This window comes from Panthera uncia, chromosome E1, assembly GCF_023721935.1.
Source record: "Panthera uncia isolate 11264 chromosome E1, Puncia_PCG_1.0, whole genome shotgun sequence".
NCBI classification, from domain to species: Eukaryota; Metazoa; Chordata; class Mammalia; order Carnivora; family Felidae; genus Panthera; species Panthera uncia.
This window is the reverse complement of record NC_064814.1, coordinates 14,185,721-14,203,933: the sequence shown is the minus strand read 5'-3', so window position 1 is coordinate 14,203,933 and position 18,213 is coordinate 14,185,721. Positions and strand designations below refer to the sequence as shown.

General features: G+C 56.8%; 1 protein-coding gene across 3 annotated transcripts in view; it reads left to right on the top strand.

Moving 5' to 3' along the window:
- The window catches only part of ARHGAP27 (Rho GTPase activating protein 27), a 29,952-nt gene that overhangs the window by 94 nt on the left and 11,645 nt on the right, over positions 1–18,213 (top strand). For 2 of the 3 annotated variants that reach the window (XM_049637565.1, XM_049637564.1), the window contains exon 2: positions 1,382–2,059. In XM_049637565.1, coding sequence (XP_049493522.1) covers positions 1,400–2,059 — 660 coding nt within the window. In that variant the 5' untranslated portion in view covers positions 1,382–1,399. Of the gene's footprint in view, positions 1–1,381; positions 2,060–10,917; positions 16,767–18,213 lie in introns of those variants that run through there. The other variant, XM_049637566.1, reaches the window with a different exon arrangement.

The following is an 18,213-nucleotide window of genomic DNA, read 5'->3' as shown; positions in this document are numbered from 1 at the left end:
GGCGGGGGTCCAGGGGAAGGTGACGGGAAGGGGTGTCCTCCCTGGGGGTTGTTGGCTTAGCTACAGGCAGTTCACTGTAACTTCAGGGCCCAAGAGTGCAACCCTTTCCCCAACACGGGAAGCTGGAGAAAGTAGTGAAGGCCGCTCTGTGTCCCTGGCCAGACCCTGCACCCCCACCCCCCCCCCCCCGTCAGACCCTGTTCCTTGGGTTCCTCAGCCTCAGCAAGCCACCGAGCTCCCCAGCTGCTGGTCCCAGGACACCTCTATGGGGCAGGAGATGGGATCAGTGCAAAGGCTTGGAGGGACCAGCCACTTATGGAAGAGGGTACCGACTCATCTCTTTGATGGAGAGACAGGCGGATTTACAGTTAGGCTCGGACTCCCAACACCACATCAAGCGCCAAGCTAAGCTGGCGTGGAGGGCGGTGGGTTGTGGCAATCACTCCGGGAGAGCTTTGGGGAGGACGCCGCAGGAGTAGTCACTGTCACAAAGTGCATTCTCTAGGGGCCACTCTCCTGGGGCAATGTGATCACAGGGCTGGTGGGTAGGCCGCGAGGGCCGAGCCTCACTCGGGAGGTGGAGGTGGGAGCTGGAGAACAGGGGGCGGTGCAGGACGGTCTGGGCGGGCCAGGCGCCGGGTTCACGTCCGCAGCCAAGCCGCTGGGGAAGGAAAGAGAAACCGAGAGAACCGGTTCTCCGGCCTTGGCAGTCCGGTCCCTTAGCCAAGGCCCTTGGACTACGCGAGGCAGGGGCATTCCCCGGGATAGAGCGGTGCCGGGGTGGTTCCCAGAGCCCCGCGCCTCAACCCTGATTCCGCGGGCCGGGGGCGCGGGAGCCTGGAGGGAAGAGGCTCCGGGCACGCGGATTTCCTGAAGGCTGGAGACGTCTGGGGCGGGACAGGCAGGGCAGGGGGCGGGGCGAGGGGAGTGGCGGCGGGGGTGGGTGGGTAGAGAACGGGCTGTTCTTCCCACTTCACAGACCTGTAAACCGAGGCCCAGTCAACTTTTAGGCAAATGTGGTGGCTTTATCGCGGTCAATCACCCCAGCTCTTTGGGTCAAGGCTTCCTTGGCTGTAAAGCTGGACCAATATTACCCACAATTTCTCCACCAAGGGATCGAACCGGGATCAAATCTCGTAATCAATGCCACGGGATGAAGGCATTGTCAGAATGAAGGTATTGTCATAATTCCATGAGTGAGTGTAAGAATGAGAACCTTGGAGATTATTTTATCCAAGTCCCCCATTTTTGAGCTAGGAAATTAACGCACATAAGGAATGCAGCACTGGGACTCGAACCCAGGTCTTCTGTCCCTCTGGTGCGGTGCGCTTCCCGGCTCGGTGGCCCTGACCTCCGCGCCCCTCCTCCTTGTCACTCACAGGGAAACGCCAGGGCCGCGATGGCGGCGGACGTCGAGGGGGACGTGTACGTGCTGGTGGAGCATCCCTTCGAGTACACGGGCAAGGACGGGCGCCGCGTGGCCATCCAGCCCAACGAGCGCTACAGGCTGCTGCGCCGAAGCACGGAGCACTGGTGGCACGTGCGGCGCGAGCCCGGCGGCCGCCCCTTCTACCTGCCCGCGCAGTACGTGCGCGAGCTGCCGGCGCTCGGGGACCCGGCCGCCACCTCCACGCCACCCGCGCTCCGCCCGGGGCCCGTCGCCCCGGAACCGCTCGCCTACGACTACCGCTTCGTGAGCGCGCCGGTGTCCGCGGGCCCCGACGGCATGCCCGCCGAGCCCCGGGGCCGCGTGGGCTCCCTGTGCGGCCCCGCGCGGCGCGGCGCCGCCACCCAGCGCAGCAGCCTGGCGCCGGGCCTGCCCACCTGCTTGTACACGCGGCCCGCGGCGCCGGTGCGGCCCGCCCAGTCCCTGGACGACCTGGCGCGCGCCGCCGTCGCGCCCCCTGCCGGCCTCCTCGGGAGCGCGGGCAGCTTCAAGGCCTGCAGCGTGGCCGGCTCCTGGGTGTGCCCGCGACCCCTGGCGCGCAGCGACTCCGAGAACGTCTACGAGGTCGTCCAGGACGTGCGCGGCCCGCCACGGGAGGAGCGCCCGCAGCAGGTACCGGGAGCGGGGTGGCGGGCCGGGGTGCTGCGCCGCTCCGGGCCCGGACTCGAGGAGACCCCCTCGGCTTAGCGTCCGGCTCGACGGGGCGGCAGTCACCGCCGAGCCTCACTTTTCAAAACCACGGAAAGAGAAGGGTGCAGGCTCCCGGTCACTTATGGGCAATTCCGAAATGCCAAAGCTCCCTGGAGTCCAAAGGTTTCCCGTAACTCAGTTGGTGGTAAAAAATTTGATTTGAACCGATGTCAAGCTGTGGGTGGTCTTCATTTATTACATTTAGTTTTACTACGCAAGTGCAGATGAACCGGATTACAGTGTACTGCTGCAAGCCTTGCTGGCAGGTGTGTGCGCCGTATTACCTTTCTAAAATCCACAACATTCCAGAACGCGCCCGGATATGGAGTTGTGGACCTGCGGGCCACTCCACCTGCCTCTTCTTCCTCAGAGGAGCTTAGGGGTCAGATGAGATAGTGGATGTGGAAGTCAGGGATCTGCTTCCTTTTTTGGCTTCTTCCGATATTTCAGTTCCCCCTTTAAAAAAAAAAAAAAAGACAATTTTTGATTTGTTTGTTTCAGGAAGTGGTCCAGTGATAGTGTGTTTTTTTTTCGTTTCAGAACCCAGTTGTTAATTTAGGAAATCGAAAATAGAGCACGTTTTAAAAACACTTTTACATCCTCAGAATCCTTCGGATGACCCTGACATTTTCAACTTTAGGAACTTTTTGGGTCGGTGGTTGGGGAGATGTGGAGGGAGGATGCACAGACCCCCTTTTTGACATCTGCCTTTTGACAGCTGGGTAATTATGGGCAGTTCATTTCCTCTCAGAGGGTCTCGATTTGTCCTTTGGCCCAAAGAGGGGTGGAAAGTGTGGATGGATGATCCCTAAACCTTGTAAGTCTCTGATTTCTTTCTTTGTACTTGATGTAATGTATTTGTTGTCAACATTGATGCCTGGCTCATGCCAGGACTGAGTGTGGGATGCCCAGAGGAAGGAAGCACCTTCCCGGGCTGGGAGCTCCTGGGTCTCCCCTCCGCCCATCTGGTTACAGTGCAAAGAGCTCAGGATTTGAAGCTTAGAGAGACTGGAATTTGACCCTGCTGGGTCACCTGCCAGCTGCAGAGGAGTCACTTAACTCCCCAGCCCCAGTGTCCTCGTGTGTAAACGCAGGACAAAACCTAAGGATTAGTGTTGTGAGCCTTCAACGTGGTGAAGCATGGAAACGCTTGGCACGTAGTAGGCGCTCCACCGAGGCTGGCCGGGGTCGCATTCGGTATCCTGGTCTGCGCCAGCTTTGCTCCCGTTTCTGCAAGGAGCAGCCCGCCCCCTTGTGGTCATGACGGGGAATAGCAACCGGCGCGTGGGGACGAGGATGGGGACTCCGCCCAGAAGGAACCAGAGGGGTAGGGGGGTGGGAAATAATGTGTCCGGCCGTCTCTGCTGGCCAGTTGGCCCCCTTCTCTGGGACAGATGGCTGGATACCAGTGCTCTTTACCCCGGCGTCCCTCCGCTTCCCGGACAGGCTCTCGGAGGTGCATTCCAGGACCTTTCCACATCCCCTGTCCAGCTTGCCCCTCTTTCTTTCCGCACAGTATAGTGGTGTGTCGGCGGCGGGGGACACAGATGATGGAGAGAGGGTTGGTGCTCGCACAGGGAAGAACTGGGGCGTCTGCCAGAGACCCGGGTATTGGTGGAAATGCTCTGCCCGGTCCCACTTCTGGCCCTAATGAATGCACTATATGGCCTCAACAAGAGGCTTAGTATCTCTGGTCTGGTTTCCTCCCCGTGTAATGGGTATGATCTCACACTTCCTGTGACCCTGCTTTATTCCAGTGTCAGCTGTGGGCCTCCCTGACACCCCAGCCCCTACACACTCCTGGCGTGGGGAGCTGCCTGTCTCCTGGGAAAGAAACCCCATTCTGTGTTTAGTTACTCAAGGGAGCATTTAGAGAAGGAATTTCCTGAATGGTGAGCCTGCCTGTTTCTTCTTGGAGGAGGCAGGAGAGGCAGCTCCTACCTTTCCCCTTCATTCACTCATTAACTAAGCATGAGGTGACCTTGCACTTGCCGGGCATCTGGTGAGGCAGAGTCCCAGGCCTGGAGGGCCACCATCTGGGTCAGGAGCCTGGCAAGAGGGGACAGATGCCTCAGGCCAGCATGGCCCAGTCCATCTGAGATAAAAAGGACACCCAGTGTGCTGCGGTGCACAGGCATGGGTGCAGGTGTGAGATGGGGCACCCCTGGGGCCTTACAGCCCCCACCCTGCGCTGCTGGGGCTCTGGTGGGGAGTGGGTGGCGCCTGGGGGGCGGGGCCTCATGGCCCTCGCCAGGAATTCGGACGTCACCGTCACCGTGCAGCTACAGGGAGACTCTCAGCAGAGAAGCGAGTGGGGTTCAGAAAGGACCCCCTTGGCTGGAACTTTAAGAGTGGCAGAGGACTTTCATGGTCTCCCAGGCATGCGGTGATGACAGGAGAGGTTCGGGAAGTGGATTTCGAGGGAGCTGGTGGCTGATGGGCTGAGGAGGGCGGGAGAGAAGTCAGGCTGAGTCCCAGCCTCCCAGTGTGCGCAGGCAGTGGTCTGTTTATGGCGGGGACACTGGGAAGGCGTGGGAGGAGTCCTGGAGCTGCCCAGCATGTGGTGTGGAGATGTGGGGGGCGAGGGAGCATGTGGACCGGGGGGCCACAGCCCTGGGCCCACCACATTTGGGTGACTAGGGGAGGGAAGAGGAGGAAGTGGAAAACACAGTCAGGGAACAAGGAGGAGAAGCAGGAGAGTGCTGGTCCAGACACCGAGAGGTGTCCAGAAGGAAGGGGAAGTTAGATAAAGGCCATCGAACATTTATCGGAAGTGGTGACCTCAAGGTCAGCAGCCCCTTTATCAGGAGCTGGCCAAGGGGTTACCAAAAGCAGAAGGCAGAGGTCAGAGGGTGAAGATGAGGGTGCAGGGCCGAGTGGAGACCGCTCAGAAGCATGGCAGGGAAGGGAGAGGTGCCGTGTGGCCAGAGGCATGTGGAGGTCGAGAGGGGGGAGGCTCCCCAAATCTGAGTGAGTGGGCAGCAGCCAGAGGAGCTGGTTGACGAGACGGGATCCCAGGACACAGGTGTGAGGGTGATGCCCAGGGCAGACGGGGAGGGACCCACTCCCTCCGAGGCAAGGGCCAAGGATGTGAGGATGGAGGGGACACAGGGTCAGGCTCATCGGGGACCGGGGAGCCTTGGACAAGGGGAGAGGGTGGCGTGGGTGTAGGACAATTGGCAGAGGCGGGGACCCTCAGAAGAGAGAAGCCTCTACGCCCACCGTGTGGCGTTTCACGGCCTTGTCATCCACCACGCGCCGGTGGATGGTCGAAGTGCGCTGGTCAAAGCGCTGGACACTGGGGACACAAAGCATGGTGGCTCATGACGTGATCCTGCGCCACAGGGGCTAGTGGTCCCGTGGGCTCTCACTCAAAGGCTCCCACTCCCAGCAGCTCTGAAGGCAGGCCTGCATGCAAAGGCGCCCCCCTGTGCCAGAGTGCAGAGGTTCAGAGAAGTTGAGTGGCTGGCTGAAAGTCACCCTGGCGGGAGGTGGCTGAGCCGGAGTCAGTTCCCGTACCTCCTGACCCTGAACCCCACCCTGGTTACCAGGCTCAGTCTCAGGCAGGTGGCCTGCAGGCCGTAGCCAGCCTGTTCCCCTCTACTCTACTCCCTCCCTCGCTGAGGAGGGGCTTTGGAGCCTGGGGAAGCCAGGTGAGGAGGGGCCTCTGAGACTCCTCCCCCACTGAGTCCATTTCTGGGTGCAGTCACCATCCCCGGTCACCATCCCCGCCCTGGGGCCTCAGGCCAGCCCTCTAGACTGGAGCCCGCCCCTGCTGCCCAGGCATTGGCCACTGGGAGGAAAGAGTTACAGCCGGGGCCTCTGCAAGCGGCCCGGCCGGTGCCCCACCTGAGCAGGCGGCCTGGACTGGAAGGAGCCCCGGGGCCCTGGCTCCCTGTCCTCTGCAGAGAACTGTGAGTGACCGTTCATCATTGCACAGGGGGCGGGGGCGGGCCGTGGCAGTTGCCCACTTTCTCCCCTTCTTCCCTGACCTCCCCCCTCCCCGGTCTTCTCCTGTACCCCTGCTGAAACTCACCTGCCCGATGACTCGCCCGGAGGCGCCCCTGCCTCCTCTCCGGATCCCAGGCCTGGCACCCACTCCGTGGGACAGACTCTGAGGGCAGCCCCGGGGCAGCTGTGACTGAGGCCTCGGACAAACCCACCTGGGTCCCCTTTGGGTGGGGACCAGCCAGGGGCCCTCTAGAAAGGGGGCTGCTGGTAAGAGCAGGGGAGCTGAGGCCAAGGGGAGGGTCTCCGGAGTCCTTCCTCCTCCCAGCCACTGTCTTTCTCACCTCCCCAGGCGGCCCAGCTGGTTTCTTCATCCCTGGGCTGACCTTTCCTCCCCATGACTCACCTTCAGCCCCAGGCGGACCCTGGAACCCCACTGCCCAGCTTCTGACCTGACCCATGAAAGAGCAGCTCCGTGGGTAGCCCCCCTCCCATCCTCACCCCACATTCCTGGCCACCAGGACTCCTCCCCAGCCACCCACCGCTCCCAAGGCAACCTCCCACCCTGCAGGCCCCGTGTCAGCCCCTGGGTGATCTCCCCTGAGCCTGGGCCCCATTCCTCACCTCTCAGTCTCTGGTTCCCCTCAGCACCCCTGGTCTCCTGAGACAGGCCCACCTGCCTCCCCACTTCCTTCCTGAGCCCCAGCAGCCGGCCTCTTTCTCCGTCTATTTTCTCCACCCTTCCTGGAGCTGTGTTCAGTAGTGGGAAGGACCAGGTGGTTGGTTATGAATGCCAACCCGATGGCTGCTCAGTGCCCCGTTCCCGGCAGGGGAGAGCCCATCAAGCCCGGGCTCAGCTGATCAGAACGTGGTCGGGGTTCCAGACTAGAGTGTCAGGGGACAGTTGATGTTTGTTGGCGTTGAGGGAATTAGGGCTGCCAGGACGGGGTCCGAGGGACATAGGGGTTCTTGCAAGGATTGTCCCTCGCTCTTGCCAAATTGAGGAAGGTCTGTGGTGCGTGGGGATTTCCAGAGCACCTGCTTAGGCACAGTGAGGCCTGCAGGGCCCTTGTGTCCAGGCTCTGGACTCCTATAGGAGCCGCCCTGCGTCCTCTCTTTCCCCTGGGTGGAGATCCACCATGAGGCATCAGGTGAGCAGGGCAGGGGTCTCCGTCCAGGCTTCCGTGTCTGTCCTGGGGGCTGGGCCGGTTTGGCCTGAGAGAGGAAGCCGGAAGAACCAAGAAAGGTGCCAGAAGGGGGCCTGCCTCCAGATCCCCCCCAGCCTCCTTCCTGCCTCATCTCCACAACTGGAGCGCTCCTGGAATTGTCTGAATTTATAAATTACTATCCCCCCCACCGCCATAGAAATAGTTTAATATCCCTACAAATATTTGGCTAATGGGGGGGTGGTGGAATTTCAATCTAATGACTCTTAGCATTTTGGTTTCTTTCCATCCATTCTGCTTTGCTCTGTGTCTGAGAGTTTTACAGACCCAGGGCATCACGGTGCGCTGACAGTGAGACGGTAACTTTTCACTCGCCGTGTCATTGATTCAGTAAATGGCAGGTGCTGGACTGGGCAGTGAGAGGCAAAGAAAAACAAGGCGTGGTCCCTGCCCTCAGGTAGTTTACTGTCTGGGAGGAGACCTTGGCAAGCCAACTGACAGTTACGATGTGGTGTGGATGCCGTGTGGAGCCCTCCTCCCCAGAGCCTCGCTAGCCAGAGGGAAATTTCTCTAGGATTGCCTCCTGGCCAAGGAAGGGAGACGGCAGGTGAATCCTAAAGGTTTCCACAAGTCAGCCTCTCCCGTGAAACCCTCTGCACCCGGCGCTTTGTCAGTGGCAGACTTTTTTCTCATCAACCGTGATTTAGTCTTTTCAAGTTTTCCACCAGTTCTCGCTAATTTGGGCCATTTTATATTTTACTGGGAAAGCATTCGTTTTTTACTGGGTTTGTAAAATCTCCACTTTTAATTTTATTTAAGGGTTTCTTTGTGACCAAGTCAATGACTTTTCTAAGAGTTTCATAGACCTGGAAAAATCGTATATTTTTTATTTAAGGGACGTAAGGTCCCCTATGTATCAAACCAAGCTGATTGATTATATTAGTCAAACTTGCATTTCCTTTGTATACTTCTTTCTGTTTATTCTTTTACTCCAGTTCCATTAGAGATTTATTAAATCTCCCACTCAAATTTTCTCTATAAAGTTCTTCTTGTATTTTTAGTAGGCTTGGTTTTTTATATTTAACTACAACACTGTTGGGAGCGCCCAGATTTTGACGGTTCTGTCATCACAGATTGTCCCTTTGTGTCATTACCTGGTGCCCCTCTTTATCCCGCTTAGTGCTTTCAACCTGAAACTCCACCTTTCTTTTATGAATATGGCCACTCTTTCTATTTTATTCTATTTTCTTTTTTGCCCGTGTGATATCTCTCGGTATCCCTTTATTTTCAACATTACCCTTTTTTTTTTTTAAGGTTTTCTTTTTAAGTAATCTCTACCCCCAACGTGGGGCTCGAACTCACAATCCTGAGATCAAGAGTCATGTGCTCTGGTGACTGAGCCAGCCAGGTGCCCCTCAACATTATCACGTTTTTAAGTGGATTTTTATATATATCCTGTCACTGTATTTTGAAACCCAAGCTGACTCTGTCTTTTGATGGGATAATGCAACCTTTCCATGTTTTGTTTGACAATGGGTACAAAGTACTTGGTGGTTCATTTTAGGGAGAGGGGCAGAGAGAGGAGACACAGAATCCGAAGCAGCGGGCTCCAGGCTCCGAGCGGTCAGCACAGAGCCCGACGCGGGGCTCGAACTCACAAGCCGTGAGATCATGACCTGAGTGGAATTCGTAACAGACTGAGCCACCCAGGCCCCCTTCCCTGGGGTTCCTAACCAAACACTCCTTGGGTGTGCAGAGTGGGGATTCTTTTTCTCAGCACTCCCTTCTGGAACCCTGTCCATTTGCAGATAGCCTCGGGTCTGTTTTCAGCTTAGAGAAATCTATTTGTTGTAGGATTATCGTTTCCTTGACTTTTTCTTTTATTTGCAAGTTAGCTGTCTTGACTGGAACCTCCTGTTTTGTAGCTTTGCCTCCTTCATTTCTGTCTCTGTGTACGTTTGCTGCGAGCAATTTCTCCTGCCTTATCTTCCAGGCCACTACTTTGAGTCTGGAGGGTGACTATCCTCGCCTCCAATGAATAGTCCAGGGATATATTTTAAGTTCTAAAGTAGTCTTTTTTTTTCTTTTGGGCTTTACTTGAATCTTCTTAAGAGTTCTATTTTGTTGTTAAGTTGTCACTGTGTTTTCCAGCCCCTCTATCTTGCCGATAGCCTTGGTTTTTTTTTTTTTTTAAATCCGATAATATACTTTCATGGTTTTTAAAAATCGAAACAACGTTGAAAAGTATATAGTAAGGGGCGCCTGGGTGGTTCAATCTGTTAGGCACCCAACTCTTGATTTCGGCTCAGGTCATATCTCACAGTTGGTGAGTTCGAGCCCCACCTCGGGCTCTGTGCTGACAGCACTGAACCTGTTTGGGGTTCTCTCTCTCCTCTCTCTGCCCCTCCTCTGCTCTCTCCCTCTCTCTCTCTCACCCCTGCTTCCATACCCTGTTCACCATCAGCTCAGAAGTCACCACGCTCATTAATCCTTTCTCTATTCTTTCACTGGTTCTTCAGACAAATACAAACTTGTAAGAATATGCATTTGATTACTTGATTTTCCGCCTCTCTCACATAAAGGTTGCATGCAATACGCACAATCCTATAACTTGCTTATTTTTTGCCTTTTTGATTTGACACTGTATCTTGGAGATTGTGCACAGAGAGGGTCAGTCTCCTTCCTTCCAGTGGGGCAGGTTTTCCACCTTAGGGATGTATCATAATATATTTAACCAGTATACTGTTGACGGGCACTTGCATGGTTTCCCATCTTTTGCAACTGTGTGAACGACGCTAGAAGAAATAGTCTTTCACACACGTGCTGGTAAATCGAGGCTAAATCCCAGAAGTAGGATTGCTGGGTCGAAGGGTAAACAGGGGGTAGTTGTTACATTTTGCCAAGTTGCCGTCCCCACCTGTGGGGCTCATACATTCCCACCAGCACAAAGGCGAGGGTCTGATTCCCCACGGCCTTGCCAACCAAGTCGCATCAAAATTTTGTTTTCTGCCAGTCTGATAGCAAAATGTAGGATCTTAAGATAGCTTAAATTTGCATTTCTCTTTGCAGTGAGGGTGAGCATCTTTACATAGATTTAAGGACTGTTTGTTTTTCTTTCTCTGTGAACCGTCTGTTCGTATCCTGTGCTCCTTTTTCTACTGAGTTGTTGGTCTTTTCCTTATTGGTTTCTAGGAGGTTTTGCTACACTAGGGAACACAGCTCTTAATCTCTTACCTGAGTTGTAATCTCCCTAAGGTTGTCTTTTGACTTTGCTAATGTTGTTTTTTGGCCACACAAATTACTTAAAGTACATTGATTTATTTCTTTAATTTTTTTAATGTTTATTTATTTTTGAGAGAGACAGAGACAGAATGCGAGTGGGTTGGGGCAGAGAGAGAGAGCGAGGCACAGAATCCAAAGCAGGCTCCAGGCTCCGAGCTGTCAGCACAGAGCCTGACGCGGGGCTCGAACCCACGAACCGTGAGATCATGACCTGGGCCAAAGTCGGACGCTCAACCGACTGAGCCACCCAGGCGCCCCACTTAAAGTACATATATGTGGTCAAATGTATAAATCATGTGCTTTATGGCTTTTAGATTTTGAGTCTCTATTACAAAGGTCTTTTTTTAAAAAAAAAAAAAAAAGAGAGAGGACTGGCGGGGGGAGGGCGGGGGGTGGGGGACAGAGAAAGAATCCCAAGCAGGCTCCTCGCTGTCAGCACAGAGCCTGATGCAAGGCTCAAACCCACTAACCGTGAGATCATGACCTGAGCTGAAACCAAGAGTCAGATGCTTAAGCGACCGAGCCAACCAGACGCCTTTACAAAAGTCTTTTTTAAATATAGAATGTTGCTCGTGTTTTCCTGTTTGAGTATTTTCATGGTTTCACTTTTAAAAAAAATAATTTTTTAATGTTTTATTTTATTTTTGAGAGACAGAGAGAGACAGCGTGAGTGGGGGAGGAGCAGAGAGAGAGGGAGCCACAGAACCCGAAGCAGGCTCCAGGCTCCGAGATGTCCGCACAGAGCCCGTCGCAGGGCTTGAACCCACAAACTGTGAGATCGTGACCTGAGCCGAAGTCCAAATCCTAACCCACTGAGCCACCCAGGCGCCCCAGTGGTTTCACTTGTTACATCTAAATCTTGGATCCTCCGGGGGTATATTTGAGCGGACAGAGTAAGATGTAGACCCACCTTTAATTATCCCCTTCTGGGTGGCCATCCAGTTGTCCTGTCACTTCTGACTGACAAGTGACAAGTTCCTCTTCCCACCATGACTTGTGATCGGTCTCTAGCACGTCCCGTCCCGTCCGGACCCGCTATATTAAGGCGGTGGGTTGGGTTGTGTTTGCTCTGCCTCTCTCCAGCCTCTGGCTTGTCAGAGGAGTGGGGTTTATGGGTCTTTGCTCGCAGTGCTGGGGTGGAGCCCTTGGAGCTTGGAGCGGAGGAGTGATGGTCTCTGGGGGCTGGGCAGGCCCCTGCTAAGACACCATCAGGAGCTCTCCCTGCTCCCTCCCTGCCTTCCCGGCCTCCCCAACCTTGTGGGCAGAGAGTGCCTAGCTTACCTGTTTGGCTCCCTGTCAGCTCCTGGGGGTCACCTTGCCTTCCCTCTGGGGGCCCATGGTGGGCCTGGTCTGCCCCGGGGTCTCCTGGGTTCCCGGGCCAGCCAGCCCTGCCCACCAGCTGGCACAGCCCCTTCATAGAGCGTAGCAGTCGGGGGAGAAAGGGGGGAAACAGGACATGTTTAAGCTGCCGTATTTCCAGAATTCCTGGCACCGGAGCTGCATCATAAAGGGAGAGAAATTACAACCGAGGGTAGGGGGAGAGTTGGAAGGGCCAGTCCTTCTGGGTAAGAAACAGGGAACACCTCATAAAGTCGTAACACTGAGAACGCACAATAGCAAAAAAGGTTGAGGGAGAAGCTTTTCCCCTTTTCCTTATGAAGATTTTCAAATAGGCAAAGAAGCATAAAGAATATTAAAACGAATGTAATTATACCCATTACTAGATTTGACGATTGCTGCTTGCCAAGTTTGTTCTTTTGTGTGTGTGTGTGCCAAGAAATAATAAATTCCAGACTTTATCGCATCTCATCCCTAAAAAATTCAGCATCTATTTCTTAAAAATGTTTTTCTCCACAATCACAATACCATTACCATTGTTATATCTGACAAAATTAACATTAGTTCCTTACATATCATCTAAGACCCAGGCCATACTCACAGCTCCTTCATTGTCCTAAAACAAATCTCTCACAGCCAGTTTAAAAAAAAAAAATTTTTTTTTTAATGTTTATTTATTTCTGAGGCAGAGAGAGACAGAGCATGAGTAGGGGAGGGGCAGAGAGAGGGAGACACAGAATCCGAAGCAGGCTCCAGGCTCCGAGCTGTCAGCACAGAGCCCGATGCGGGGCTCGAACTCACAGACTGCGAGATCATGACCTGAGCCGAAGCCGGATGCTCAACCGACTGAGCCACCCAGGCGCCCCACAGCCAGTTTGTTTGAACCAAGATCGGCTCAAGGGCCATGCGTTCCATTTGACTGTCCCGTCCCTCTCTTCCTGCCCTGACACAGAGACCAGACCAATTCCCCGCAGGACATCTACTCTAGATCTGAATGTTTGCTTCCTCGCGGTGGTGTTCCTCGAATCCCTGTGCTACCTGAGGACTGGTAGGTGTGAAAGGCTTAGGCGGGTCAGGTCACCGGGCTCGGTGACTCCAGGTCTCTGCTTGAGCAACCAAGATGATGCCAAGATGGGAAGAAGGAGGAGGAAGAAGGTGAACTTGGTTTGGGACGTGCGGCTTTTGAGGCATACCGAGGACACCCAGGGGGGCAGTTGGGTCTGCGCTCCTGGAGGCGGGGTTGCAGGTTGTTAACTTAACCGAGCTGGTTGGGCTTCCCCGGGGACAGTAGAGTAAGAAGGACAGGTGAGAGCAGGCATCAGGGAAATGGGCGGAGGAAGAGGAGCCTGGGCCGCAGGCTGAGGAGGCAGACGAGGAGGGAGAGGGTTGTAAGGACTAAGTCCCGGAGGGGAGTCAGGCCCAAGAAGGACCACCTTTGTCATTGGGGAGGTAATAGGAGACCTGAGCAGTGGGCTGGACGTCGGAGTGCGTGGACAGCGGGATGGCAGGTGCACACACGTGGGCAAGAAGCAGGTTCTGGAAACGAGGCAGGGAGAGCTGGGTCCAGGGGCGCGCTGTTTCTTTTTAAGATGGAGAGGCCTTGAGTTTGTTGAAAGGCCAAAGGGCCAAAGGCAGTCAGGTGGGAGGAGTTGGAGATCTGAGGAGAGGCAGCTTCTGAGCAAGTGAGAGACAATGGGGTCCCCTGGGCCTAGGTTGGGGAGGTCGGCGTGGACGGGGAACCCTGGTCCCTCCACTGGGGAAGTGAGGAGGAATCGTGAGTGCAGGTGCAGATCCGTCTGAGGGGACGGGGCCCTGGCACATTTTCCTCCCGTGGCTCACGATGACAGCTTTTGCTGGCCGGCAGGTTCCTCGACGGACCGTTTCTGACTCCTCCTGGCCCAGCAGCAGGAGACCTTCTGGGTGTCTGGAGGCCTCACCCAGAGCACAGGGCGTGTGAGCGGCAAAGGGGCTCCACCCCAGGCCCCACCTGCCCTGGAGGAGCGAGCCAAACGCACGGCCCCATGAGGTCGCCAAGAGGCTGCGGGCAGAGTCCAGAGCTCAGGGCACTCAGTCGAAACCCAGAGCCAGAAAAGCAGGGGTTCAGCCCTGCTTTCTCCCCCACGTCCCCACTGGGTGTAGAAACCTCAGGGGACCTGCCTGGCCCTTTCAAAGAACCCAACCCTGTGAGCAGGGAAGGGGGGGTTGGGGGTGTGTGTGTGGAGAATGACAGCCCATTCTACGGGTAAAGAAACAGAGGCCCAGAGTTTCAGGGGGCTGCCCAGAGAGAAGCTAAGGCACAACCTATACAAGAAGCCATGTCTCTGGAATCCTGCTCTGTTCTTTTTTCCTTTGAATCAAATGATGCTTCCGGTCCAAACCCCAGAGAAGACCCTCACCTCGGCCTGTTGTGTTTGGACTTTCAGGCTACAGGGCAAGCAATAAGATTACACTACACTGAGCCTCACGTGGGCCTTAGCCCGCGTCCAGGCCCCAGCCCAAACCAGTTACACCAGACCCTGGGGCGGGGTGGGGGGAGCAGCTCTAGGCATGGTTCCCCACTATTCTGAGGCTTGAGGAGCCTGCGGGGTGACCCCCAGCTTTCCCACTGCACACGGCTGGATGAGTCACTCAGGGCTAGGGGTGGGTACGGTGAGGCCCGGACTCTGTCCTGGAGAGGGCGTGCTCGGGGGAGGGACACCAGGACAGTTCTGTGCACTTGGCTAAGCTCACTGCCTCACTGAAGCAAAGATCACGGTTTATTCCCAACTCTCCCTCCAGCCGGGTGGCATGGAGTCAGCAAAGGAGATCCCGTCCCCTCCGCAGCCACCTGAGCCAGACCCCAGGCTCCAGTCACTGGTTTGCAGGCATTTCTTTTGCCTCTGGCCCCAGAGAACGGATAGGATTTTCTGGTTGCACTTGCTTGTGCCCCAACACTGGTGAGGGTTTTGCAGAGAAGGCGGGGGTGAGGACAGAGGGCTGGAGAGACGGGGGCGAGGTGAAGCTGGCTTGTTCTGTCCCCTCCTCCACCATGTGCCGCTGGAGGCCAGGCGAGGTGTGAGGGTGTGGTTGAGGGAAGAGGACCCCACTGGGGAGCCGCTGTGGTCGCATCTCGCCTGGGGAAGCCCATACCCGAGGCCTGAGGCGCCAACCTCCCTGACCCTGACCGAGAAGAACAGGCCAGAGCCATGTGGGTTTTGCTCAGTCCCTATGGTGTGAGGCCAGAGCCCTCTGGGAGACGACAGACATGGCGGCCAGGCTTCTTTCCGGGGAAGGTCAGCAGGTGGGCAGCCTTTTCTATGGTCCCAGTCTCCCACGCTGTCACTCTTGGTTCCCGCCCCAGGGAGACCTTGCCTGCTAACCCTACAACAGGGCAGCACTGAGGGCCCGGGTTCCCACACCTGCCTCCTCTCTCCCCTTTCCTGCCCCAGCTCCTCCCTGCTGCCGGCTCAGAGTTTCTGGCCGCTCTGGAATGTACACAGGCTGTTCCCATCTCCTGGGCCTGGCTCCGTCCCTCTTGGTGACTTGTCCTGTGTGTGTGTGTGGCCCATGTCCCTCAGGGTGGGGTCAGTGGGATGGGTCATGTGTGTGACAAGTGGGAGGACTCCAGGCCTCTCTGCCTCCGGTGTTCCAGGCTTCTGAGCCCCACAAGGGATGGTAGGGGAGTGATACTAGAGCTTTGAGGGCAGAGTAGGGCCTAGGTCCCTGGCTTGCTGTGGCTGTGGTCCGTCCAAATGTCCCACACCCCAAGCCTACACCACGCCTAGCTCCACTTGGACGTCCCTGTCCTGAGCCCGCGGTAGGTGCAGGGAAGGAGTGGCCTGGGGGACACGGGCAGGGGAGAAAAGAGGGCCAGGGCTGGGGGCAGGAGGGTTACTGAAATGGGAGAGCAGAAGGTGAGGGGTCTGGCGTCCGGGATAGAAGGTGGGGGTCAGAGCCTGATCTGGGAGCTGGGCGGCCAGGGGGGAGACCCTCGGGTGTCAGAGCCACTCTGAGAGTGTCAGGAAGACAAGGAGGTCCTTGGCCTGGAGGGGGTCGGCAGCTTCTCACCAGGGACAGGCTGCGCCCGTGGTGCAGGACTGCGGTTTGGACGCCCAATGGGAGGGTGAAGAGAGGAGAGACCCGGGGAAGCTGTCGGTGTAGGGCTGTGGGGGGGCTACGTGCGTCTCGGTGGCCCAGGCTGGAGGAGATGGTCAAGGCGAGTAGACTGTGGTGTGGTCAAAATCCCTCCCATTCCCTGTGTGGCTGGAAGACTCCAGACACTGGCTCTCGCTCTGATACCACATCTGCCCAGACCCCTTCCTCTTTGAGACAGACGTCCCCCGCTCACCCCGCGACACACACACAAGCTTCCTCTTCCCCATCACATCCTCCCCGGGCCTGCGGGGAGCTGATGGCCACTCCGCGTCCTGTCCATGCCAGCCCAGGCGCCAGCACCCAACCGCCCCCTCTGCCTGCTCCTAGCCGCACAGCCTGCCCCTCCCCCACCTGTGGTCCCGGTGCCACCCTGCCCCAAGGCTGTGTCTGGCCTGGGACTCAGAACTTGCCAGTCATCAGAGCATAGCGCAGGAAGGCCGGTGTGTCCCTGGACGCATAAAAATACCCCAGACCTGAGTGAGACACCACCCCCTTTCCCCCACCCCACCCTTTCTCAGGCAGCCTCTGTCTCAGGCTAGCACTTCCGCAGCCCTGACAGGAAATGGGCTGGAGGCTCAGCCTCCCGCCATCTCAAAGCAACTTCTTGTTTCCCCCTTGCCCCGTGCCAGCCCTGGGGTTGTGCCCCTTGGCTCCACCCCTGAAGCCTTCCCAGGGCTCTGTCCCAGCAGCTCAGTGGGGACAGGATGGTGGACATGATTGCCAAGCTGACCAGGAGGCAGAGTCGGGCCCTGCGGGGACAGGTAGGGGACCCTGGCATCTGGGGGCAAGCTTGGCCTCTGATGGGGAGGGCTGAGGGCCTCTGGCCTGTTAGGAGCGGGGTGAGCTGGGTTTTGGGGCAGGACATCTCCCAGATTTGGGGGGACTCCTCCCTTCTTGCCTCTTTCCTTTTCCAAGGCCTTGCCGGTCTGAGAGGGGCTGTGGAGGGGCGCTGAGACACGGTGATCGGTCATGGGTGATCGGGTGATCGGTGGAAGAGGGAAGAGGGGCAGGCCTGCCACCTGTTTGTGGGGAGGGGAGGGAACTGGAAACGGGGTGCTGGGGGGCCGGGCAGCTGGGTGTGGTGAGAGCCAGGGCGCCTCTCAGCTCTGTCCTCGGGCCTGAGGTGGGAGATCACTTCCCCTTTCCTACTTGGAAAACGTACGTGTCTCTGTCATGGTTGGGGTCTGGGCCTCAAGAGCTGTTGGTGCCCTAGTCAGGGTCTGTTGATGGGCTGCGACGGGGTGTCGTCTGGGCCTCCAGGAGCTGTGGGCAGGGGGGCGCCGGGCCCTGCTCTAACCTGGGCGAGCCTCCCCTTGAAGGCAGAGGGCACGGAGGGACTGGCCCCACCTGGCTTCCAGTCTGATCCTGGCTGTGGCTCTGCCAGGAGAGGAAAACGCCTCTATCTTAGCACTGTGAGGGTTCTGCAGAGAGTTCTAGAGCTTGAAGGGGCCTCAGGGCTGCAGTACCCCTAACTGCTCACCTCCAGTGAAGGCCCCTTACTACCCCCTGAAGCAGCCCCAATCCTTAGAATGTGCTTCCTTCCAAGGAACCCTGCCCTCTGCTCCCACTAGGCCTGTGATCTGCGGTCCGGAGCCCCACAAGGTGATTCTGTATCTTCCCTTCCTTGTGACAGCCCTATCGTGCTGGGGGCCTACACATCTACCCCTGTATCTCCTCTACCTGCTAGGGCTGTTCCTCGTGCAAGATCCCCATCAACCTGACCAGCCTGGGACTCCCCGAGGACACACAGCCAAGTCTAGCAGCCTGCCAGTGGAAATCCCCAGTCCAAAGAGCCTGGCTCCTTCCTTAGCTCACCCACCCCCCGTATGACCCTCCAGCCTCAGTGGGTCCAGCTGGGGTGGGTAGGAGGTGCGTCTAGTCCTCCCAAGGAGTCTCCTGGCTCCTGTGCCGAACGCTCATTCCCAGAAAGTCCCTGCTCAAAGCTAACTCCCGTCTCTCCTGCAGTGTCGGATACGTGTGTTTGTTGTCTGCTGTGAAATGTAGCATGGAATTGACCCGGGTACTCTAGCAGTAAATATCCTTGGTGGATCGGCTGTGTGCTTCAGGGCAGCGGGCCGCCTGCTAGAGGGTGACTGAGGAGGGTTACATCATCCTGGGTCCTGCTCTCAAAAACCTCCTGCCTTTTGGGGTCAGAGGAGGTAGGCAGATGGGTGGACGATGAACTGGCCAGCAGAGCAGAACGCCACC